A 26,782-nucleotide genomic window follows, 5' to 3' on the forward strand; every position below is an offset into this window, starting at 1 on the left:
GACAGTTAGGGTCAGAAGGCCTTGGCTAGAGGGGATGTCTCCTTTTACCATAATGTCTTGGCTTGTTGTCCTTGAAGTGGGGCCAGGAAGCCACGTCTGCTGAGTGGCAGATACTGGAACTCTCAGAATTGGGTCATTACCAACCGAGTCTCAAGATAGGGAAGGTTTCTTGCACTCATTTTCCCAACATATTTAAAAAAGGAAAAGGTAAGATAAATATAAACAAAAGCCTGTTCTTAAATTGATGGCTTCTTAGGACCTTTGCAAAATCATACCTGCAATGTCATTGCCAATCCCTGTTTAAAGCCAAGGAAAACTAGGTGAAGTCCATGCATTGCTTTGCTTTTAGACAGTCTCTCACATATCCCAGGCTGGCCTCAAATCACTACATATGTGAAGATAACCTTGAACTTCTGACCTTACTGCTCCCACTTTCCCATGTGCCCCTGCACCTGGTTTAGGTAGTGCTGGGACGCAAACCCAGAGCTTTGTGCACGGCGGGCAGGCACCCCAGTAACTGAGCTGTACCTGAAGCCTGTGAAGTTTATTTATCAAGAGCAATCAAAGCTTAGATAACAGGATCTATGGCTAGAGGCTAATCTCAGAATTGGTTTAGGCACTCCCTGGTACCACCAAAGACAAGAATTTTTCCATGTTTCTGATCCATCCTCCCCAGCAAGGTGATTTCCAGCATCATCTCCCTTCAATACTGTGAACACTAAGTCCTTCATCTCCCCGCTTCCCCAAGCTGTTGGTGGCCACTGACCTATTTTCTGTCTGCACATAGGAATATTCTCAATTTCTCATACAAGGGAACCAAAGAATACTTTTGTGTCTGGCTTCTTACTCTTAGTGTGTCTTCAAGTTTCATTCTTCTTGAAACATGTGTGAGATCATTTCCCTCCTAATCGGAATAGACTTTTCTCCAAAGAGGACATACAAAAGGTCAAGTCTATAAAAGCACAAGCCATTAGACAAATATAAATTAAAGCAATGAGGCAGTATTTCATACCTGTTAGGATGGCTATTATCAAAAAAGCAAAGTGTATGGGAGAGTGTATGGAAAAATAGGACAAGCCTTGAACATGGACATTCGGAATGGAAAGTACAAAACCAGCATGAACCTTCCTCAAAAAAATTAAAAGTAAGACTGGGAGGTTGCTCAGTGGTAGGGTACTGGTCTAGCCCACATAGGGCCCTATGTTTGACCACTAGCCATGTTAAAATTAAAAACAGAACCATTCTATGATGCAGCAAACCTACTGCTAGGGATGTAGCTAAAAGGAGAGAGAATTGATATGTAAGAGAGAGCAATCCCAACTTCACCACAGTATTATCCATGTTAGCCAACCCAGAGACTTACATGTTGACTAGACAGTGAGTGGACATAATATGTCTGCTTTATATAATCTCTAAAGTCTCCACTTTTAAAAACTTGAGAGGGCCTAGTCTCATATAGGCAACAACAAGGATGACCAAGGAGGACCTCCTAAGTGAAATAAATAAACCAGATGCAGAAAGAAAATTACAGCAAGATCTCACTTGTGCATGTGATCTAAGGCCAAGCTCATGGAAGTGGATGTCTGAATGATGGTTCCCAAGGGTAGAGTGAGAAGCCTGGGGAGATGCTGGTCAGGAGCATAGTTTTAGTAAACTCAAGCTGGATAAATTCTAGACATCTATGTATAGTGTAGTGACTATAGGTAATAACGGTATACTGTATTCTTGTCAGTTGCTTAGGGAATAGATTTTTTAAGAGTTCTCACCTCTAAAAGAGATGAGTAATACACCCACTAATTAGCTGGATTTAGTCATTTTAAAATATATGCACTTCAAAACATCTTGTTCGCAATGTGTACGATTTTCGTTAGCTACATAAGTTTTTATTTTAAAAAAAATCCAAAAAAATCCTTCTTCAAGATGAGTAATATTTCATTAATGTATTTACCACATTCATTTGTGGTGGGTTGCCTCCACCTTTCATCTGCTGTGTCCAGTGCTGCTGTGGACATGGGTGGGCAGCTCTTCCGTGGTGGATGTGCCCTGCTTCCAGTTCTCCCAGGTATGTACACAGAAGTGAAGCTGGAGAGCACAGGGGTTTGGTCTTTATTTGTGGAAACCATCCCACTATTCTTCTACAGCCACTGCACCATTGTACATCAGCAGTGGCTGTGTCTCCCCATTTCTTTACATCTTTGCCAGTACCTGTTCTTTCTTATTTACTTGACAACACCAAATGCCCCTTGTATGAGACAGCATCCCATGGTACTTTTTCACTTTCCCAGAGTGGAGTTTGAATGAAAACGGCCCCCATAGGCCCACAGGAAGTGACGCTATGAGGAGGTGTGACCTTGATGGAGGAAGTGTGTCACTGGGGGAGGGCTTTGAAGTCTCAGATACTCAAGCCAGGCCCAGTGTCTCACTGCTTCCTGACAATCTAGATATAAAACTCCCAGCGACCTCTCCAGCACTGTGTCTGCCTGTGTGCCGTCATGCTTCCTGCCATGAGGATAATGGACTAAACCTCTGAACTGTAAGCCAGCCCCAATTAAATGTTTCCTTCTAAGAGTTGCCATGGTCATGGTGTCTCTTCACAGCATTGAACACCCTCAGGGAAGCTGAGCATCATCTCATGTCATTATTTATGATGCCATTATTGGTTATTTATGGATTGTCTTCAGAGAATTACCTACTCAAGACCTTGCCTGCTTTGAAATTTTGCTGTTATTTTTCTTTTATTTTGAAGATTATAATAAAATTATATCATTTTTCTCTTCCCTTTCTTCCCTCCAAACTCTCCCAAATATCTCTCCCTGCTCTCCTTTAAATTCATGGCCTCCTTTTTCATTAAATGAATTATCCTTAATATAAATATAGTGGATGAATTAGCAAGGGCAACTGTATTTCTTTACCTTATGCTATTTCCCAATAACCACACAGAAGAAATAAGATTAATTCAAAACTACACCTCAATAACTGGACAGTTAAATTTGTACCTTTACCTCTTAAGCTAATCTGGCTCCCTCCCAGCCCCACCCCATGGCACTTGCATATTATTATTGATCTGACTCTTCAGACTCCTTCTTCATGGCTCCAATTTCTCCATCCTCCTCGCTGATCTACCTCTCTCCCCTCCCTCTTTCCTCTGCTGGCAGACGCCCCAGCCTATTCTCTATTCTGCCCAGCCATTGGGTGATCAGCACTTATTGACAAGGCAGAGAATAAATGCTAAGAACTGTTTACACAAACGAGACAGGAGATTCTTGTTCTAAGCATTACAGTGCTGTATCCAGATTGAAACAGATATGGGGGCAGAGGAATCAGCATTTGAATAACCCAAGAGTAAACTTCACACCGTGTATATCACATTATGCCTACAATAAAAAAGTTAATAATGATTCCCTAAGACCTTTTAAGACTTTTTCTGCATCTAAGGAGATGATAGTGTAATTTTTTTTCTTTAAGTTTGTTTATATAGTGGATTTTGTTAATGGATTTTGGTATATTGAGCCAAACTTGCATACCTGGGATGAAGCCTACTTGATCATGGTGAATTGTGGTTTGGTTTTGATGTGTCCTTGGATTTGGTTTGCAAGTATTTTATTGAGTATTGATATTCATAAGTGAGATTGGTCTGAAATTCTCTTTTTGTGTGTGTGTGTGTCCTTATGTGGTTTAGGTATCAGAGTAATTGTGGCTTCATAGAATGAATTAGGTAGTGTTCCTTCTGTTTCTATTGTATGGAATAGTTTGAGATCTTCTTTGAAGGTCTGGTAGAATTCTTCACTAAATCCATCTGGCCCTGGGCTGTTTTTGTTTTTGTTTTGGTTTTTTGGTTTTGTTGTTGTTGTAGGGAGGTTTTTACTGACTTCTATTTCCTCATGGGATATGGGCCTGTTTAGATAGTTTACATGCTCTTAATTACATGATCATCTCCACAGATGCAGAAAAAGCATTTGACAAAATACAACACCTTTTCATGTTAAAAGTATTGGAGAGAACATAAATTCATGGCCCATACCTAAACATAATAAAAACAATTTACTGAAAACCAACAGCTAATACCAAATTAAATGTAGAGATACTTGAAGCAATCCCACTGAAATCGGGGACAAGACAAGGATGCCCACTCTCTCCATATCTATTCAATATAGTGCTCAAAGTGTTAGCTAGAACAATAAAACAACAAACAGAGATCAAGGGGATACAAATTGGTAAAGAAGAAATAAAGGTATCACTATTTGCAGATGATATGATAGTATACATAAGCAACCCCAAAAATTCTACCAGAGAACTTCTCCAGCTGATAAACAACTTCTGCAAAGTAGCTGGATATAAAATTAACTCAAATAAATCAGTGGTCTTCCTTTATACAAATAATAAACAGGCTGAGAAAAAATTAGGGAAACAATTCCCTTCACAATGGCCACAAAGAATATAAAATATCTTGGGATAACTCTAACCAAAGGAGTGAAAGACCAGTATGACAATAACTTCAAGTCTCTCAAGAAAGAAATCAAAGATGATCTCAGAAAATGGAGAGATCTCCCATGCTCATGGACTGGCAGAATTAACATTGTAAAAATGGCAATCTCCATCAAATCCCAACATAATTCTTCAAAGACATGGAAAGAGCAATTCTCAAATTCATCTGGAAAGCCAAAAACCCCAGAATAGTGAAAATAATTCTTAACAATAAAGGAACAGCTGGGGGAATCACCATCCCTGACCTCAAGCTTTACTACAGAGCAACAGTGAGAAAAACTGCATGGTATTGGTACAGAGACAGGCAGGTTGATCAATGGAATAGAATTGAAGATCCAGAAATAAAACCACACACTTATAGTCACTTGATCTTTGACAAAGGAGCCAAACATATACGGTGGAAAAAAGAAAGCATCTTCAATAAATGGTGCTGGTCTAACTGGCTGTTTGTATGGGAAAAAATGAAAATAGACCCATATTTGTCACCTTGCATAAAGCTCAAGTCCAAGTGGATACACTGAATCTCAACATAAAGCCAGATATACTGAATCTAATAGAAGAGAAAGTGGGAAAGAGCCTCAAATTCATTGGCACAGGGGGAAATTTCCTAAACAGAACTCCAATGGCTCACACTCTAAGATCAACAATTGATAAAAGGGACCTCATGAAACTGGAAAGCTTCTGTAAGGCAAAGGACACAGTCAAGACAAATTGGCAATCTACAGATTGGGGAAAAAAACTTCACTAACCCCACATCTGATAGAAGGCTAATATCCAAAATATAAAGAACTCAAGAAGCTAACCACCAAAAAACCAAACAACCCACTAAAAAAAAAAATGGGTATAGAACTAGACCAAGAATTCACAACAAAGGAATCTCGAATGACTGAGAAGCACCTGAAGAAATCTTCAAAGTCTTTAGTGATCAGAGAAATGTAAACCAAAACGACCCTGAGATTCCACCTTACACCAATCAGAATAGCTAAGATCAAAACCTCAGGTGACAATACATGCTGGAGAGGATGTGAAGAAAGAAGAACACTCCTCCATTGCTGTTGGGATTGCAAACTGGTACAGCCACTCTGAAAATCAATCTGGAAGTCCCTCAGAAAATTAGAAATTGATCTACCTGAAGACCCAGTTACACCACTCTTGGGAATATACCCAAAAGATGCCCCACCATGTCACAGGGACACCTGATCCACTATGTTCATAGCAGCCTTGTTTGTGATAGCCAGATGCTGGAAACAACCCAGGTGTCCCATGACAAAAGAATGGATACAGAAAATATGGTTCATTTACACAATGGAATACTACTCAGCTATTAAGAATGAGGACATCCTGAGTTTTGCAGGCAAATGGATGGAACTAGAAAATATCATCCTGAGTGAGGTAACTCAGACCCAGTGCATGGTAGGTACTCACTAATAAGTGGATATTATCCAAAAAAAGAAAAAAAAGTACAGAATACCCAAGATACAGTCCACAGAACTCAAAAAGGTCAACAAGCTGAAGTGCCCAAGTGAAGATGCCTCAGTCCCACTTGGGAGGCAGAAGAAAGCAATCACAAACAGGGAGGCAGGGAGGGACCTGGGAGGGAAAGAGGATGAGGGTGGCGGGGATGGGGGTGTGGAACCTGATCTGGTATTGGGTGAGGGAAAAGGACTGAAGCCCTGAGGGTCAGCAGAAAGAAAGGAAACAGGCAACCTCGGGAGGTAGGTGTTTGGGGGCACCCTCCAGAATGTACCAGAGACCTGGGAGGTGAGAAACTCTTGGGACTCAAAGGGAAGGACCTTAGATGAAATGCTGGACAGTAGGGAGAGGGAACTTGTAGAGCCCACCTCTAGGAGGGAGACAGGGCATCAAGTGAGGAAGGGGGTTGCCATCCCACAGTCACACCTCTGACCCATAATTGTTCCTGTCTGAAAGAACTACAGGGATGAAAATGGAGAGGAGTCTGAGGAAAAGAAGGTCCAGTGACAGGTCCAAAGTGGGATCCAGCTCAAGGGGAGGTCCCAAGGCCTGACTATTACTGAGGCTATGGTGTGCTCACAAAAAGGGACCTAGCATGACTGCCCTCTGAAAGACCCAAGAAACAACTGAAAGAGTCAGTTGCAGATATTTGTACCCAACCAATGGATAGAAGCTGTGGACCCCTGTGGTTGAATTAGGGAAGGCTGAAAGAACCTGAGGAGGGGGGGGGGACAACCCTGTAGGAGGACAAATTAACCTGAACCCCCAAAATCTCTCAAACACTGAACCACCTATCAGGCAGCATACACCAGCTGATAGGAGGCCAACACATTTACAGCAAAGGACTGCCGGGGCTGGGTTCAGTCAGAGAAGATGCACCTAACCCTCAAGAGAGTGGAGGCCCCAGGGAGTTTAGAGGTCTTGTGGGGTGGGGGTTGGAGGCCGGGACATCCTCATGGAGACGGGCTGAGGGGTACGGGGAGGAGATATGGGACGTGGAACAGTAAGAGGGTGGAGAGGGAGGAGAATCAAATCTGGAGTGTAAATAAATAAATAAAGATTAAATTTTTAAAAGTCCTTTTAAGACACTCTGTTGTTTTTTCACCCTCTTCCCTCCCTAAAGAGCCCACTCCTTCTCCATTTCCACCATGAGATCTACTTCTGCTGTTCCTCTTTTCGCTCCCCCTGCTTTCTGCGGCGTTTACCCCTTCCACTCTCACTAAAGAAACCCCTTTCCCATTAACCTGAGCAGATCACTTGAACCCCGCTAGTCCACTCTATCGCTTACCAATTCCCTTCTCCAGGAACGACCCTCCCACTCTTACTTTCTTGCTTTCTGCAGTTACTCTAAGATATGTACTCATATCTAAGGATTTGGGTCTGGGTTACCTCAAACAATATGACCTTTTCTAATCGATCTATATATCTGCAAATTTCCTGATTTTAGGGATTTTTTCACAGCTGCCTAATATTCCATGGTGTGTGTGTGTGTGTGTGTGTGTGTGTGTATCACATTTCATTATCAATTTATAGGATGGAAGACATTTATTTTGTTCCCATTTCTTTGCTATTGTGAAAAGAGCAACAGTGGACATGGCTGAGAGAGAGAGAGAGAGAGAGAGAGAGAGAGAGAGAGAGAGAGAGAGAGAGAGTATGTGTGTGTGTGTGTGTGTGTGTATAGGATGTGAAGTACTGTGGGCATGCAAGGAGCATAGGCTGTGGCATATGGTGGATTTGTTTATAGCTCTGTAAGAATTCTCCCTACTGATTTCCACAATGGCTGTACCAGTTCACAGTCTCACTGGCAGTGAATGAAGGTCCCTTTCCCCCACATATCTCCAGCAATTACTGCTAGTTGTTTTGCTGATCTTCTCCATTCTGACTGGGCTAAGGTGAAATCTCAAAGTCTTTTTGATTTGCATTGCCCTAACTGCTAGGAATGTTGAGCATTTTTTTTTTAAAAGATATTCCTTAGCCATTTTTTCTTCCTTTGAGAACTCTTATTCGGATGCCAGGCCCAGTTTTGGAATAGTTCATTTATTTTCTGAATCTTTGTTGTTGCTGTTTGAACTCTTTATATATTCTAGATATTAATCCTCTACCAGATGTACAGCTGGCAATGATTCTGTCCCATTCTGTGGGCTCCCCCTTCACCCAGTTGATTTGGGTTTTTTGTTTTTTGGGGTTTTTTTTGTTTGTTTGTTTTTTGGTAGTAGCTGTTAAGAAACTTTTTAGTTTTAGGAAGCTCCACTGGACAATTGTTGGCCTCAATTCTTAGACAAATGGAGCCCTATTCAGAAAGTCTGTTCCCACATATCTATATCATATATGGAGTTGTCTGTGTTTTCTTCACCTATATCATATATGGTGCTGTGTTTCCTTCTTCACCCGTATCATACATGTGCTCTCTGTGTTTTCTTAGGCATGTCCATGCTTCAGGTCTCATGCTGAGACCCTCGATCCGTTTGGTGTTAGTTTTTATGCACGATGACAGATGGGTTGAGACTCCTCTCTTCTGCTTATGCACATCCGGCTTTCCCAGCGCCGTTTATCGATCACATTCATTTCCACCAGCTCATGTTTTTGGCAACTTTATCAAATATTAAGTGACTGAAGATACATGTACTTCTGTTTGGGTCTTTTTGGTTTTGTCCCATTGGTCAACATGTCTGTCTTTGTAGCAGTGCCATATTGCTTTTCTCCCTATGACTCTTTACTGTACCTTAAGGCCTGGAGTGGTAATCCCTTCAGCACTGTTCTGTAACCTCAGGAATGTGTTGGCTCTCCGTGGTGTACTGTAGCTCCATCTGAATTTTAGGATAGTTTCTTTTTCACAGGCTTCTTTGTATCTATTGAAATGATCATGTGTTTCTTGTCTTTAAGTTCATTTATATGGTTTATAATATTTATTCACACACACACACACACACACACACACACACACACACACACACACACACACACACGTTTGTCCTGAATTTTATGAATAAAGCCAACTTGGTTATGGTGGAGAATCTTTTTGATGCATGTTTGTGTTCTATTTGCAAGTATTTTATTGAGGAATTTTGAGTCTATGTTCATCAGGAACATTGTATTTTTTTTCCTTTGGTTGTCTTTACCTGGGTTGGGCATTAGAATCGTAGAAGGAGTGTGGGATGTTCCTTCTCTTTCTGCTTTTCAAAAAATAGTTCAGAACAATTGGATGGAGATCTCCTTGGCTTTCTGGTAGAATTATGCGAGGACCAGACAAACTTCATCTGGTCCTGGGCTATTTAATATTAGTTTTAATCTTCTCACTTGTTATGGGTCTGTTCAGGGTATTGACTTCTTGCTTTAATTTTGGAGATTTAGCTGAATCTAAAAATTATCAATTTCTTCTAGATTTTCCAGTTTAATGGAGTACTGGGTTGTTTTTTTAAAAAGAATTGTTTGTTTGTTTGTTTGTTTATTGTATATGAGTATACTGTAGCTGTCTTCAGACACAGCAAAGAGGGCATCAGATCCCTTTACAGATGGTTATGAGTCACCATGTGATTGCTGGGAATTGAACTCAGGACCTCTGGAAGAGCAGTAACCTCTGGGTCATCTCTCTAGCCCCAGAGTACTGGTTTTTAAAATATTCCCTTATAACATTTCAAATTTCTTTGTTGTCTGTTGTAATGATGCCTGATCATTTCTAATTCTGTTAATTTGGTTCCTTTCTTTCTTTCATTTGGGCCAATGGTCTATCAATCTTGGTCATTTTCTCAAAAACAAAAACAAAAAAACGGTCTGAGATTTTTTGATTCTTTGTGTTGTTTTCTTGTTTCTATTTCACTGACTTCTGCTTTGCTTTTTATTATTTCTTACCATTGACTGGACTTGTGTTTGTTTTTTCTAACTTTTTTGAGTAGTGTCATTTAACCATTGTGCTCTTTCTGTTGTTGTTGGTTTTGTTTATTTGTCTGTTTGTTTTGTTTTGGTTTTGGTTCTTGAGACAGGGTTTCTCTGTACAGCCCTGGCTGTCCTGGAACTTGCTCTGTAGACAAGGCTGACCTTGAACTCACAGAGTTCTGCAGTGCTGGGATTAAAGATGTGCAGCACCCCACCTGGCTTTCCTTCAGTGTTTGTTTGTTTGTTTTGTAGTTGTTGTTTTAATGTAGACACTTAACAGTATAAATTTCCCTCATAGAGCTGCTTTCATTATTGTTTCAGACATTTTGTTGTGTTGTGTTTTGACTTTCATTTAGTTCCAGGGAATTTCTTCTTTCTTGATTTCTTTGACTCGTTCATCATTCAGCCATGAGTTATTTAATCTCTGTGAGTTGGTGTATTACTAGGTTTGTTTTTTTCTTTTCTTTTGTCAGTTTTGTTGCATTGTGGTCAGATCATATACAAGGAGTGGTAAGTATCTTTTTGAGTTTGTAAATATTTGCTCTGTGTTCCAGGATGTAGCCTATTTTAGAAAAGATTCCTTGTATTGGGGAGTAGAATGTGTATTCGTTGGTGTTTAGGTGGACTATTCTATAAATAAGTCCATTTGATGTTGAATAATTCCCATTTTTCTCTAATTATTTTTTGTTCAGATGACTCATGTATTAGAGAAAATGGGGTATTGATATCAACTCTGCTAATGGACTGGTGTTAATCTGTGTATTTAAATCCAGTACCAGGTTTCCTAATGAAACTGTGTGCCCCAGAATTTCGTGCATTCATCTTTAACTGTTCCCCAGACTAGAATACAGTGTTTCTCTTTATCTCTTCTTATTGGCTCTATTTGAAGTCTATTTTGTCATGTGCTAGGAAGCAACACCTGCTTGACTCCTGGCCCCCTTTCATTGGAACGCTGTCCATCCTTTGACTCTAAGGCAGTGCCTAACTTTAAAATGAAGACATCTTAGGTAACAGGTGGATTTTGTTTCTTGATTCATTTAGTCAGCCTGTGTCTTCTGATTGGAGAATTGAGACCATTGATATTTAAAGTTATTATTGAAAGGTGCGTGCTTTAATTATGGCCATTGTGTCATTGACTTTTGAGGTTGTTTGCATCCTCAGTGATATTTTGTGCTTTGATAATCATGGCTTCATATTTCTTTCCATGGTCTCTTGGCTATGCTCACTCCTTTCTTCAGACTGAATGAATGTTTCCTGTATTTTCCACAGGTCTGGTTTGTTGACTAATTTTTTGTTTACATTGTAGAAAGCTTGTCTCTCTCCTCCAATTATTGCAGACAGTTTTTCTGGGTATATTAGTGTCTGTTTGCTATCATAGGTTTTTAGAACTTGGAATTCATTTCTCTAGACTCTTCTGGCTTTCAAAGTTTCCATTGAGAAATTAATTAGTTGTTCTGATGGGCTTTCATTCTATGTGACTTGTGTTTTTCCTCTTTTGGCTTTCAATTATATTATACTCCTCACTTACTTCCTAGATCCTCTACTTACCTTTGAGTCCCGATAATCTCTATTGTATTTGATTATTTCTAAGACTTCAAGTTTTCCAATTAAATCATTGGGTTTCTTAGTTGAACCTTCCTTTCAGCTCAGGTCCTCTTCAAGGTCACTATCAAATCCTTCGTGGTCACTAACATTTCCACCTGCTTTACGTTTGCGGGGTTTTAATTTTTTCCATCACTCAGTTATTTATATTCACTAAGTTCTTCCTCCTCAATTTCTGTTTTATTTATTGAAAACTTTTTTCATACAATATATTCTAACCATGGTTTTCCCTTCCTCTAAATCAATGCCAGTGTAATAGTGGGAACAAATATTGTAGGAGTAACCAATCACTCTCTGAGTAGACTTATGTCCCACTACATATTATGGAACCTGTGGCTTACACTACTTGGGTACCGAAGAACTTGAGAATGAATAGGCCACAGCCTACAGGAAACAAATACTATTGCTATTCTAAAACCTAGCAAGAAAACCTTGCTTCTAAGGCATAGATCAGAGCCCAATTCAGTCAACATCAGAGAAGCTTCCTCTTCTGGTAGACAGAAACTAACACAGAGGCCTACAACTGACCAATCTGCACAATGAGAGATTTGGCCATAATCATTCTTGTCTACTTAATTTCATTGGGCGGTGTTGTTTTGTTTTGGGGTGTGTGTGTGTGTGTGTGTTTTAAACTTTTTGGTGAAGTTTATGACTGTTCTTTTAAATTCTGTCTTCTGGAGTTCATGTAGAAAATGCTCATTGGCAGACATGTCTACAGCACGAGTAGGTTTTGAAAAGATGTTGACTTGCTCTGTTGTATTATTGGTATTTTCACAATAAGGTCTGGGCATGTGGATTTTTTTTATCCTTAATTCTTTGTCTGATATACAGAACAGGTTAGGGGTGAAGCGAGGATGTAAGGTGGGTGGAGACATTGCGTCTAGAAGTTGGAAATTACTTGGGTGGAATGATGTCAGGTGCATGGAGGGGACTGGGCTGGTATACAGTATAAGCCTAGACTGTGGGGGCATATTTGGCTAGGTGGAAAGATTAGATATTGTATGGGAAGGTCCTGTGGGTTAGGGAATAGGTAGGGCAGGTCTTGATCAAAGCATAAAGATCATTTGTAGTGCAGGCAGGGTGGTCCTCAGACTAGATTTGAGTGGTTGTGGTAAAAGCATGAATGGCGGGGGAGGACCAGGGAGACTCTGCAGCTAGATCCTGGAGAAGGAAGTGGTGTGTCTGAGCGGGTAGGATGGTTGTAAGAGATATGTGGGTTATTACAGGCAGGGAGGTCCTGGTGGAAGTCTATGTTGGCTGCAGTGCAGGCAGGCATGGGTAGACTAGGTTGGGCTACTAGGTGTGAGGCCAAAATCTGGTCGGTTTTAGAGAAGACATGGAGAAGGAAGTCGGTGAGATTTCTTGGGCTAGGCCATGGAGGTAGAGTTTTAGGAGTTCTTTATATATCCTGTATACTAATCTCTTAGCAGATACACAACTTATAACTATTTTCCTATAATAAATAGTTTGACTTTTTATTCTGCTAATAGAGCCCTTGGATAAACATAAGTGTTCTCTTGACATAGGCTCTTCCCATCCAATCCTGGTTCTCCTAGAACTCACCAGGTAGACCATGATGGCCTCAGACTCAGAGATCTGCTTGCCTCTGTCTTCCAGTGTTGGGATTAAAGGCTTGTGCCATGATGCCTAGCAAGTTATTGATTTTGATGAAGTCCAAATTATGGCTTTATTCTTTTTGTTGTCTGGAGTTTTGTATTATATCAAAAAATGTCATTGTTATATTCAGAGTCATTGAGCCTCCCTCCTATGTTTTCTTACATGAGCTCTATAGTGTCAGCTCTTATATCTAATTTTTTTTTTTTACCATTTGGATTTTTGTCTATGGTGTTAGCAAAGTGAAAAATCTTATTTTACCAATTTCTTTCTTTAAAACCTATTATCTATTTATTTGTTGTGTGTGACTATCTTTTCTGTATGTGTGTATGTACACTAAATTCATGCTTAGTTCCCATGGAGGTAGGAAGAAGGCATTAAATCCCCTAGAACTGGAGTTACTGATGGCTGGGAATTGAACCTGTGTCCTATGGAAGACCAAGTGCCCTTAACTGTTAGGTTGTCTATTCCATCCCAACAATATGTCTTGTATTTAGTATCATGTTTAAAATATCAACTCAAATATTTACCTTCATGCTCTCTAAAATGTTTCCTGAGTTTATTTGACTATTTGTTGTGTTGTTTCATCCTGTTTTCTATGAATAGCCCCAGCTTCCCAAGAAGAGGGACCCAGGGCTTAGACAAGTATCACTGGCTCCTTGCCAGTTGGGATAATGTACCCAGGACCATGACAAATGACAGATAATGGAAAAAGTCAGGGGACTGGTGATTAAATCTAAGTTCTAACCTGGCAGTTAGGGAGCTTAGTGTTCCTAAGATACCAAGCAGGCTTCAAAGTAAGTTCTTTTTCTTCCTTCTTGGGTTTTCCTCTCATACATACATACATACATACATACATACTACATACATATATGAATACATACTACATGTATACATGCATCCACTTCCCCAACCATTCTTTTATCTAACAATCTATCTACCCATCATTAACTCATCCGTCTGCTCATCCGCCATCCTCCCACTCTTCTACCCATTCTCCCACCTCTCAAACAAGCATTTGCTGGATGCTTTCTAGGGGCTGGGCGTGGGAATTACGTTAAGGAACATACTCCAATACTCTACCTACTATCAGGCAGCACCCAGGGTACTACAGAAGAGGGATGTGAATCAACCAACACAAGGTCTATGTGTAATTACAAACTCTGATAGAGGTTCTAGAGAATTGGGAGACAGCTGTAGCATGTATAACAAATGAACTAGGCCCAGTCTGCAGATTGGAGGGCAAGTAGAAAGTGAGTGTTCTGGACAGAGCTTAGAAGTACAAAGAGCCAGGGACCCATGTTTGAATTCGTCAAGAGGCTGATGGAGTGCAGGGTGATGGAGAGTAATGTGGAAGGGCGTGTGGCTCTGATAGGGGCCAGGACCTGTGGGGAAGGCTGGTCTCTGCCTCAGTCTGGCTCCCCTGCACAACCTGACTCATCCTTACTCAATATTTAGACCTCAGCTTGGGGGTTTCCTATCTGGGGAAGCTGCTTCACCTCATGCAGGCTTAGCAAAGCCCTCGTATTTCCATCTGATAAGAAAAAGGTATCCTAAACTCAGAAGTAAGGCAAAAGGAGGGAGTGTTTCTTCTCATTCCAACAGTGGAGCACTGTTTAAAGCATTACTAAAGGATAACTCAGTCCTGACATGAAATACACCTGAGCTTGTTTATGCTGCTTGATTAAGGTCCAGATTTTATAAAACTATGATATATTTCCAGTTTGTAAGTTTTGCCTCTCTAGGTCTGGTTTATCACCTTGGGAAATGTTAACAATCCCTATCTCAAACTTTGACTTTTTTCCTCTCACAGTCCTTTCTTAAAAGCCCGAGGGCACCCATTTCCTCTTGGCAGCAGGGCTGCCCTCCTGCAGGGGACCCTTGTTCCCTGACTGATGTTCTCATTCTGTAAGCAGCCATGGGCAGGCTCAGCACTGCTGTTAGGACTGGCAGCCGCTCTCACTTCCTCCCACTCCATGAGCTCATATGGGTGTGGCCCACCCTTCGTCACCACTGCATTCTCAGAATTTTGCAGAAGGCCTGCTTCCAAGCAGGAGCTTGAAAAATAGTTACTAACTCAACGATCTGGAGTTTGTCACTTTGCCTCTCTGAGCCTCATTTCCTTGTCTGTGAAATGGACATCATAGCACCCATCTCTGCCAAGTTTCCATGAACTGAAGAATGCAAGAGATCACAAGACTCTCAGGCACATTGTATCCCTTACATGACATGTCTCTCCAGATAACTTATATGTTGAAGGCTTGGCCTCCAGCTGGCCGATGGAATCACTGGAGAGTGATGGACCACGAGGACTGTGGCCTAATCAACAGGCTCTTCCACTGAGTTTCATAACTTGATGGCATTAGTGGGAGGTGGTGGGAGCAGTGAGGTGGGGCCTGGGTGGAGGAAGCATGTAACTGGAGGCATGTATTTGAAGGGTGTGCCCTGGCTTTTCACCCTTCTTCCTGGTAAGGGACCTCTGATGGCATGCTCCTCCCCGACTGCCATGTTCTGTCTTGCCACAGGCCCATAGGAATGGAGCCGGCTAACCACAGATAGAAATCTCTACAACCTAGAGCCTTAAGTTATTATTCTTTCAGGTGTTTGGTCACGGTGACAAAGAGTCAGCACACAAGGTGCGCTAAAGCCTCCCTCAGTCTAGGGACTGAACACTAAAGGGGGAATACGAATTTCTGGGGTGGGGAGTGTCCGGGTCCGGTTAAGGGAACACCAAACTACAGGAGAACTCCTCTATGACCTCAGCATTAGTTCTTGTCCTATGATGAACTGTGATGTTGTGTAGTGATGTTGTGTAGTGATGTTGTGTAAATGTCAACAAAATAAACCCTTTCCTTCCCGACTCACTTTTGATCACAGTGCTTTACTGTAGTCATGGAAAGCCTATGCCATGGTCATCAGCCCCATTGGGCAGGTAGAGAGGCACAGCTCAACACTCAATGCAGACCTGCATACAGCATGGAGTGATCCTTTCTTTAATTCCCAGGGAACCTTGGGAGGGGCACAATTAAACCCTATGTACAGCCAAGGTCCCGGAGGTAGCGAGCGGATGGGTGAACTGTCCAAATGCCCACAACACTGAAGCAGTGGAGAAAGTCTGTGCCTGAGTTTTCAGCACGACCGATGCAACCATGACCCTGTCTGAGCCAAGGGAACAAGAACTCCTGTAAAACCTAGCGAAGACCAAGTTATACAGAACGTTTTGAAGCCTTGGCATAGTTCATCCTCACCCCCAGCCCCAGAAGACAGGCAACTGGCAGACTCCAAGGACAGAGCTTCAAAGACAAAATGGAACACCCCCAAGGCATTATTGTTACCCAGAAATCTTTATTACAAAAATATTTTGCAAGCCAAAAATTTTAAGTTGCAACTATGTACAAAACAGGGCCTGTTTCCTTCTCATCTGGTCTACAGATAAACAAATCCCACTCCTCACAGGGCGCTTTTGTTCTCTTCTTTGTACCAGGGTTCCATAGGCTTGGGAGCCCCCAGGCTGCCTGGTTAAAGCCAAAGCTACACATCTTCCCTGCCTTGTTCCTTTCTCCCTCCAAAAAAACTTAAGACAAAATTAGGATGCCAGCGAGGACATTCTTTTAACTCATCTATACACCGGTGTGTGTATACACACGTGATGTCTCTAGGCAGAGGAGAAGGGGATGGGGCTTTACCAACCAACCCTTTGGAATTAGAAGACAGCCCAAGAACATGGCCCGGCCAAAGACAAGTTCTGGTTTGCTGGGCCAGTGAGGCCAACTCAGCCTAACTTCTAGATGCCATTATGGGAAGTATCAGGTCACCAGCCCTACAGAGCTGGGTCCTTGCTGTGCTCCTAACATCCCAGTCGCACCTACAGAAATAGGCAGGTTGGCTCTGCTTACATGAATAGCTGGAATCAGGAATCCCCAGGGATTGGGGACATTAGCGCCTCCACTTCCTGAGCTACATGTTAAGACCAGATAGTCAGGGTTGCTATAACCACTTGCCATTGGGCCCAGCCAGGCCCCGGCATCCAGTTTAAAGGGTGGGGGTCAGAGCCTCTGCCCAGACTCTCGAGCCAGTGACAGTGGGTGGTTTGCCCTGGCTCACAGCTGTGTTGTCACAGGTATGACCAGGTTCTGTTCCAGTGTGATCCTGCTGAGGTTTGCTGGCAAAAAAACGGACTCCTCCTTGCACTGATTACCTCAGAGAGCTGGCCGAGTGTCCCTTCTCTCTGCATGCCTCTGAAGTGCTTGTGAGTGAAGGGGGGGTATCACTGACCTTGTCCCCTAAATGTGGAATGGCCAACATTAGGTCAGCATTGGGTCAGACAAGGCTGCACTTACCACAGTAGCCATGGAGGCAAAGGGCCAGCCGTGTGGCCCTGTAAGAACAGGGCCTGGTTCGTCCCAGTGACGCTGGGTGCTGGAAGTAGCACTGAGGGATCCTTCTTGGTCCTCAGGATTCTGGGAATTTGAAAAAAATCTGTTTCTGCTGTAAGAAAATCCTTCCAGGACAATAAACTGTTAGACCTCAGACTTCACAAGACCCAACCATTCAACACATGACAAAGAGCCAAGATGCTGCTGCTGTTGTTTTAAGGGAAAGAAAAAATCAAAAAAGAAAAAGAAATTAAAAAGAAAAGAAACCCAACAACAACTAAACAGCACAAATCAAATTTTCTAACACCTTAGCTTCAAGACTGCACAGTTCACATTTCTCAATAATTTACAGGCGTCCACAGAGCGATGCTGCTGAGTTAGTGCTAGCTGGAGGAAGCAAGCTGGGACTGGAAGGGAGGTGGGGCCACACTGAACATGCCCAGGGAGTCTCTGCTGGTCTAGAAGGAGAGGGTTCCTTCTCCCCAGGGCTAGTCAGCCTGGGAGGTGGGGAGGCCAGCACTGTTGGCTGAAAACTTGCTGACTTCTGGTGTAGTTCTTCCACAGATGGGGCGGTTTGATCTAAAGGGAGTCTGGTCCCAAAGCTCAAGTTGGGTAGAGATGATGAGCTCTTCTCCACACAGAAGACCAAGCTCTGGAGCATCAGGGACGCAACCTGGGGTTGCCAAGACCAGGATCCAGACCCATGAGTGATGGGCCGAGGCACAACACTTCTTGGATTCCAGGCAGCATTCTCCAGTTCGCCCTCTGGTTCTGCAACACCCAGCCTCCGGAAGAAGGGGACATGGGTGCCCAAGAGGTGTTGAAGAGCCACGGAGGGAAGACAAAGGCCACCCTTACCCCTGGTCCTAGGACCTGTGCCACCTGGCCTTCTGGGGACAGGACTGGCTGGTTGGATGTCCTCATCATGGCCACTCCATGTAGGACAAGAAAACTTGTGGGGATGGGGCCTAGTACCGACCACAGCCCCATTCACTTCCTCTGGACCTGGACACTAGCATACTCTGAGAAAGATGGCTCAGGCTTGGGGGCTGGCTGTGCCCGGCTGAGGTGGACCATGTCCAGGTCAGCATAGGTGAGGGTATCCTCTGGCCTAGGCACTTTGCCTGTCTCAATGCTTGCATATTCTGTGTGGTTGTTAGGCTCAGGGGCCCGGGGTGCGGGCTTCTTCTCTTTGGGCAGATTCAGGTCTGCGTATGTGATGTCGTTGATGTCATTTGTGTCCTGGATCTAAAAGACACAGAGAGAAAGTCATTCTGGTGCCCCAGCCTGTTGACCCATCAACTGGCAACAAAATCGGCCCACTTCTTTCCCAGTGGCCTCAGCCTTCACTCGGGCCCTTCCCCTGCCAATGGTATCCCATTTCCAGCCTTTCTTCTTCCAATCCACCTTCCTCCTCACAGAGCCCAAAGGGTCTTCTGAAACACTCGGGTGGTTATCACATGTTCCTTTCCAGTCCCAGCTTGCTTCCTCCATGTTCATGTCACCTCCTTCTTTCTGGGTGGAACCACCTGCAGCTATCCCCTCCCCTTTCCCGTATCTTTTCCTTGGCCTGGATCACCCACTCTCACCTCTCTCACATAAGAGACCCCAGTGAACCGTGTACAATTCTGCTCTAGCACTGCTCCACCCTAAGATACTTCTTGGTCCTCAAGACCTCTGGCTGAACCCAGAGCTCCTCTGAGCAATTCAGCTCACATCTCCCTGGCATAGCATCTACCACCAAAGACTATGTTTGTTTTGCAACCTTAGCAAATGTGATCTCCCACAAGATAGGGAACACCTCTTCGTTTACATGTTTATTCCACATTTCTTTCTCGTTAACTGGGCATTTGTTATACTGCAGACAACAAGGCTAGCACAGAGGCCCAGTCCATGGTGACAGGATGGATGGATGGATGGAAAGACAGACAGATGGGAAGATGGGTGGGTAGATGGCGAGACGGAGAGATGGATGGAATCACATAGTCAGAAATCATTTCACAAAGGCTTGATGACAACGCTACTCAGGAAGAGTGACTGACCCTATTTTACAGGTAAAAAAGGTGACCTAGGGAGCAGATATCAATTCAGTGATTTGGTCTAAGTTCACTCAGCTGAGAAAAAGAAATGAAGCCTGTTGGAGCCTAACATGGTGAACTTCCCACACTGTGGTACCTCTACCCTGAGGCCTGCTGTCAGGGAAATCATGGAGACTGAACTGGTCTCCCTTCATGGCAAGATACTGAGGCTGATATTGGGGGCCAGGGCCTGACATGTATTTGCACACTCAGTAAGTCTTGGAATGTGAATTTCTACAGGCTTCAGTAACCAAGTCTTTTACCCAGAAGATTCCAGAAGGAAGCACAGAAACAAAATAACAGAGGGCAAGAACTCTGGTTGCCATGACTAGAAACGGCCTCATACTTGCTAATTACTGCTTAGCTCATGCCTAAGGCTGGTAGGGGCTGGCACAACAAGGTGTCTGGCTTACAAATCTCACACCTCTCCAAGCCTGGCCCCGTCAGCAGATTATGTCTAAAGTGGTGTCAACTGCTTTGGAAATAGCAGGAAAGCTGAGGCTTTCGTTCCAGGTTCAGGACTGGGTTTGTCTTGTTTTACAAGGCTCTGAGGAACCCTGTGTCCCCAGAGGTGACACTGTTGGACAGAGACAGCAGGGCTCACGGATCTGGGAAATAAACGAATAATACTGCCTATGAAATCTCCTCAACAATGAGCAGGGAGAAGCTACCAGGACCAGGACATCTTGTCATCCATCCAGGTCACTGGTGACACAGGGTTTTTCCTCTTCCTCCTCCACAAAAATGAGAGAGGCCATGACAGGCAGGGAAGAGTAAGGTGAGCTGACGATGGCTTCCAGTGCTAGAACTGGCTAGAGCAGGGGCCCAGAAGCAGGAATGTGCAGCAACAAAGGAGGCTGGAATCTGACTCTGGGTATCGTTTACGTGGGACACTGGTACCCCATGTTATGCAATGGTTCACAATGAACCCAGGAGCCTCAGACTCTCCAGCTGGAGCTGGAGAAGGATGCGGAGGACTCATGGGTGATTCAGTAATGCACAGCTCCTCCTCCCTAGCCCAGAGTCTTAATTTAGAACTGGATCTGCAACTCCGGTTGAAGCAAGGAAATCACACCCCAAGTTTCCCAGGAAGGGCAGCTCACCAAAGACTGTACCTGGGTTATTTCCCTGGCGTTCTTCTCGGGCTCGTGCAACCTGAAATGGAAAGAGACTCAGATAAAAATATCTATCTGAAGAGCTTATGCAAATCAACCAGAACCACATTCGGGACCTACATCCTACATGAGCGGAGGAGGGACCGTAAGTGCTTATCAAATGTCTGGACACAGGAGCCAGTCTCACTGAGGGAATTCTAAACAAAGCACACTGGCTTTTTGAAAAGCTTCTGTTGGAAGGATCTCTAGAAATGATAGTGCTGGAAAGGCCCACTGTACGGAGGGTGGGATGAAGAGGAGTTCCACCCACTGCCGTGGGGACAAACCAGGCCAATCCTTCCTGGAGGTGGTGGACAAATCATGAACAAGAATAATGCTCCATCTTTTGAATCATAACTGCACCTTTTGGGGGGATTGAATATACAGAGGCCTGTGCTCTAGACAAGATACAGAAATAAGTTTATGTCCTGGGGCCCTGCCGATGGGCAGTGGTTTTTTTGTTTTTGGGTTTTTGCTTTTTTGTTTTTTGTTTTTTTTGAAATTAGCATAAACTAAACTCTTCTCTGTTCAAAAAGTAGATGAGAAGTTTCCATTTTATTTTTGTGGTGCTGGGGACAGGGTTCAGTGCCTTGTTCATGCTAATAGAGTGGCATGTCTGAGTCACCGAGTAAGGCACTCTCAATGAAAATGTGCTGGAACTGGAAAGAAAATGCGAGCAACAGTGATGTGCAGAGTACTGCTTCTTGCCTTCCCTTCCCACATTTCCCAAGTGTTCTATGTTATAGATAGACCTACGTATTGTTGAGAAAAGGAACAAAATGCTGTGCTTAATAAGCAACAACAACCACTGACATACCCCTGGTCTCACCATCAAGAGACCAGGCGTGGCTCCCTGGAGGGTCACCGTGAAGGTGACGAGCCAAGACAGGTCCTGTAGGAGTTATATCAATTTTCAAGCCAGAAACTTGGGGCACTCAAGCATGAACAATGGCAGAATGAGCAATGGGGCTTGGCAGCAGGGTGTTTGATAGAGCTGTCATGACTGCCTGGATCATAAGGTGCCCCATGTGGCCAAACAGTCCTCCAGGATCCAGGATGCAAAGACAGGGGATCATGCCGCTCTCTCCCCAGTCTCCAGTTCCCACCTTCTGCAGGCCCTGTTGCTTGTTTGGTTCATATCCAGTCACTACACACACACACACTGCTGAGCCTGCTCACTTAGCCACTCTTACACTGTCCCATGTCCCATGCATGAGGGCTGCAGCTGCTTTGCATTTTTCTGCTTCGGTGAGAGCCATGGCTCACTCTCTCCTTCCTATGGTTACTATTGCTGGGACGAAACACCATGACTAAAGCAACCCGGAGAGGAAAGATTTTATTGAAATTATGCTTCCTCATCACTGTTATCATTGAAGGAAGTCAAGACAGTAACTCAAAGGACCCTGGAGGCAGGAGCTGGTGTAGAAGCCATGGGAAAGTGCTGCTTACCAGCTTGCTCCTCACGGCTTGCTCAGCCTGCTTTCTTGTAGAACCCCAAACCACCTATCCAGGGATGGCACCACCCACAATGAGCTGGGCCCTCCCCCATCAATCACTAATTAAGAAAACGCCCCACAAGCTTGCCTACAGCCCAATCTTAATGAGGTATTTTCTCAATTGAGGTTCCCTCCTCTCAGATGACTTTAGCTTGTGTCAAGCTGACACGAAACTATTCAGGACAAAGTCCTTACTACTTTTTCTCTCTGTCAACGTATATGTATCCTTTAAGACTTAACGATGTGTTTCCTCCCTGGAAGGCTTCACCAGCAGTGTTGGGTTGGTGTGGCTGCTTCTCTATGGCAACCTCACATCTTCTTGCATATCTTCATCTCTGCTTTCTGTTCCTCCTTGCCACACTGCCTTAGCACATAGGCCCAGGCACCCAACCTTGAAGCTAGCGCCTGTCAAACAGCCCCAAGGCCTCTGCACAGAGAACTCTCCCTTCAGATCTTTGAAATCCTATTTTAACACTTTTCTTTGGAGACAGGGTCTCACTTTGTAGCCTGGGTTGGCCTTGAACTCACAGAGATCCACTCGGCCCTGCCTCCCAAGTGCTGGGATTAAAAGCATATAGCATGGTGCTCGGCTGAAACCCTATTTTAAACAGCCTTATCTGAACCTTCACAGAACTCCCAAACTCTGTTCCCAGGAGGTCATTCCTGTCCTTCAGAGCAGTGTTCCACACCGTAAGCACTAGTCTGTTCTGCTTTAAAATTGGCACCACCATTACTCACGAGGGATCCAGACGAGTGTGGGATACATCCTGGATTCTTCTCTTCCTTATACAAGCACCACAAGGCTAACTGGCCATCTCCAAAAGCTACATCAGACTCTGCTATTTGGTTATCTTATCGTGCTGGTCCCAGGTTCTCAGGCTGTGAGAGGTCTTGGTTTCTCTGCCTCCATTTCTTACGTTTATAATGGATAAGTGAAAACCAGGGGTGTTGGCTCATCCCCATAATCCCAATACTCAGGAGGCTGACTCAGGGTTTCAAGTTCAAGGCCTGCCTGGGCTTTGAGACTCCCACTTCAAAACAAAACAACAGGAGAAGGAGGAAGAGAAGAAAAAGAAAAGGGGGAGGAGGAGAGGCACCAGCAGAAGCAGTTATTGCTCTGTACAGAAACCTCACCGTATACAGTGCAGTCCACTTCTACACTTCCACATCCTGTCTGATGAGGTTGTGCACAGCCCTTCCCTGCCCCTCTCTAGGCTTCGTTCCCTGCGCTTGCAGCCTTACCAATGCTCCTCCCTCAAGCCCTTGGCATTAGCTACTCCTTGTCTAGTGTACTCTGCCTAATAACCCCACACGGAAGCTCTCATTCACTGCTGCCTGCGTAGGGAGCACTCCCTGATCATCCACTGCTGCCTACGTAGGGAGCACTCCCTGATCATCCACTGCTGCCTACGTAGGGAGCACTCCCTGATCACCCCTGGGCTCTGGTCCTTTTGTCTTTTTTCCTAGCTCTTGCTCCACATCGATTATTAAGCTTCTAGCTTGCATGGCAAGCTGCCTCCCAAGGGACGGCGGAACCCTAGCACCTTGTCCTGGGCTAGCCTCTGGCTTATAACTCCCTCCGTAAATACTTGCCGAATGAATGGTCGAGTGTTTTCTCACTGGGTTTCCCTAGTGCCACTCAAGTCTGGCTCCGAGCTGAGCTCAATCCAAAACAAATAAACAACTGGGGTAGTCCTGGTATTCTGAGAATAAGTGCAGCAAACGTGTCACAGTTAAACAATAGCCGTCCACATGAACCCCAGTGCCCAATAAAAGAGCAGACAACACTCTCGTGTGGGCGGGGATAACAGTGTTCTCTCAGAAGGCTGGGCCCGTGGCCAGCCAGCAGCCTTCAGGGTCCTTTGAGTTCAAAGGCATAGGATCCCCATCACCCTCTCTGAGGTGCTAGGCCTCGTCCTACACCAGCACCAATGTCTTTCAAAAAGTATTTGATCCCATGCTGGGCTAGAGCCACCGCTGCCCAGGAAACCACCATTAAAGCTTGCTCCCCACCATCACTTTGGTCTAGAGACATGAAAGAAGCTAGTGATTTAGCTCCCTGGGTAGACTAACACTGGAATGACATGAAAGGGCAGAAAATGAGAAAAACTCCAGGGCAGCTGGGGCGCAGGGTCGACTGACACTCGCCAGCTACCCACAACACCCGCCACAGGATCTTAAGACTTCTGGTGAGTGGAGCACAGCAACTGCTCCAATCCAATTGCGCGGGACCTGAGACTGCATTAGTTAGGGAAGCAGAAACCGGCCTGAGTAGGGCCACAGGCCTCATCCGGCCGGATCAGCGCCGGGGTAGCGGGAGCGCAGGGTTGCCTGACACCCGCCAGCTACCCACGACCCCCGCCGCAGGATTTTGGGACTGCTGGTGAGTGGAACACAGCTTCTGCTACAGTCCAATCACGCGGGACCTGAGACTGCTCTGGTTGGGGAGAGAGAAATCCGGCCTACATAGGGCCACAACCCTCTTCCGGTCAGAGGAGCGCCAGAGCAGCTGGGGCGCAGGGTCGGCTGACACTCGCCAGCTACCCACAACACCCGCCACAGGATCTTAAGACTTCTGGTGAGAGGAGCACAGCTTCTGCTCCAATCCAATAGCGCGGGACCTGAGACTGCATTAGTTAGGGAAGCAGAAACCGGCCTGAGTAGGGCCACAGGCCTCATCCGGCCGGATCAGCGCCGGGGTAGCGGGAGCGCAGGGTTGCCTGACACCCGCCAGCTACCCACGACCCCCGCCGCAGGATTTTGGGACTGCTGGTGAGTGGAACACAGCTTCTGCTCCAGTCCAATCACGCGGGACCTGAGACTGCTCTGGTTGGGGAGAGAGAAATCCGGCCTACATAGGGCCACAACCCTCTTCCGGTCAGAAAAACTCCAGGGCAGCTGGGGCGCAGGGTCGACTGACACTCGCCAGCTACCCACAACACCCGCCACAGGATCTTAAGACTTCTGGTGAGTGGAGCACAGCTTCTGCTCCAATCCAATTGCGCGGGACCTGAGACTGAATTAGTTAGGGAAGCAGAAACCGGCCTGAGTAGGGCCACAGGCCTCATCCGGCCGGATCAGCGCCGGGGTAGCGGGAGCGCAGGGTTGCCTGACACCCGCCAGCTACCCACGACCACCGCCGCAGGATTTTGGGACTGTTGGTGAGTGGAACACAGCTTCTGCTCTAGTCCAATCACGCGGGACCTGAGACTGCTCTGGTTGGGGAGAGAGAAATCCTGCCTACATAGGGCCACAACCCTCTTCCGGTCAGAGGAGCGCCAGAGCAGCTGGGGCGCAGGGTCGGCTGACACTCGCCAGCTACCCACAACACCCGCCACAGGATCTTAAGACTTCTGGTGAGTGGAGCACAGCTTCTGCTCCAATCCAATTGCGCGGGACCTGAGACTGTATTAATTAGGGAAGCGGAAACCAGCCTGAGTAGGGCCACAGGCCTCATCCGGCCGGATCAGCGCCGGGGTAGCGGGAGAGCAGGGTTGCCTGACACCCGCCAGCTACCCACGACCCCCGCCGCAGGATTTTGCGACTGCTGGTGAGTGGAACACAGCTTCTGCTCCAATCTTTAAACAGTGACAACGATAACAACTAACCCCAGAGATTACCAGATGGCGAAAGGTAAACGTAATAATCTTACTAACAGAAACCAAGACCACTCACCATCATCAGAACCCAGCACCCCCACTTCGCCCAGTCCAGGGCACCCCAACACACCGGAAAAGCTAGACACGGATTTAAAAGCATATCTCCTGATGATGATAGAGGACTTCAAGAAGGACTTTAATAACACACTTAAAGAAATGCAGGAGAACACTACTAAACAGGCAGACGACAATAAAGAGGAAGCAAAAAATCCCTTAAAGAATTTCAGGAGAACACTGCTAAAGAGTTACAAATCCTTAAAGAAAAACAGGATAACATAATCAAACAGGTAGAAGTCCTTACAGAAAAACAGGAAAACACATCCAAACAGATGATGGAAATGAACAAAACCATACTAGACCTAAAAAGGGAAGTAGACACAATAAAGAAAACCCAAAATGAGGCAACACTGGAGATAGAAACCCTAGGAAAGAAATCTGGAACCATAGATACGAGCATCAGCAACAGAATACAAGAGATGGAAGAGAGAATCTCAGGTGCAGAAGATTCCATAGAGAACATCGGCACAACAATCAAGGAAAATGTAAAATGCAAAAAGATCCTAACTCAAAACATCCAAGAAATACAGGACGCAATGAGAAGACCAAACCTACGGATAATAGGAGTGGATGAGAATGAAGATTTTCAACTCAAAGGACCAGCAAACATCTTCAACAAAATTATAGAAGAAAACTTCCCAAATCTAAAGAAAGAGATGCCCATGAACATACAAGAAGCCTACAGAACTCCAAATAGACTGGACCAGAAAAGAAATACCTCCCGACACATTATAATCAGAACAACAAATGCTCTAAATAAAGATAGAATACTAAAAGCAGTAAGAGAAAAAGGCCAAGTAACATATAAAGGCAAGCCTATCAGAATTACACCAGATTTTTCACCAGAGACTATGAAAGCCAGAAGATCCTGGACGGATGTTATACAGACACTAAAAGAACACAAATTCCAGCCCA

At 44.7% G+C, this 26,782-nt stretch overlaps 1 protein-coding gene across 9 annotated transcripts in view; it reads right to left on the minus strand.

Moving 5' to 3' along the window:
* Nucleotides 1-16,372: 16,372 nt before the first annotated feature.
* The window catches only part of Sirpa (signal regulatory protein alpha), a 46,928-nt gene continuing 36,518 nt past the window's right edge, over nucleotides 16,373-26,782 (minus strand). For 8 of the 9 annotated variants that reach the window (XM_085834216.1, XM_029473621.2, XM_029473619.2 and 5 more), the window contains 2 exons: nucleotides 20,605-20,656; nucleotides 16,373-18,671 (listed from right to left, as the gene is read on the minus strand). In XM_085834216.1, the coding sequence (XP_085690342.1) occupies nucleotides 18,414-18,671; nucleotides 20,605-20,656 (310 nt within the window). In that variant the 3' untranslated portion in view covers nucleotides 16,373-18,413. The remainder of the gene's footprint in view (nucleotides 18,672-20,604; nucleotides 20,657-26,782) is intronic. The other variant, XM_029473622.2, reaches the window with a different exon arrangement.

This window comes from Mus caroli, unplaced genomic scaffold (assembly GCF_978045245.1).
Source record: "Mus caroli unplaced genomic scaffold, Mus_caroli_1 scaffold_2, whole genome shotgun sequence".
NCBI lineage: Eukaryota > Metazoa > Chordata > Mammalia > Rodentia > Muridae > Mus > Mus caroli.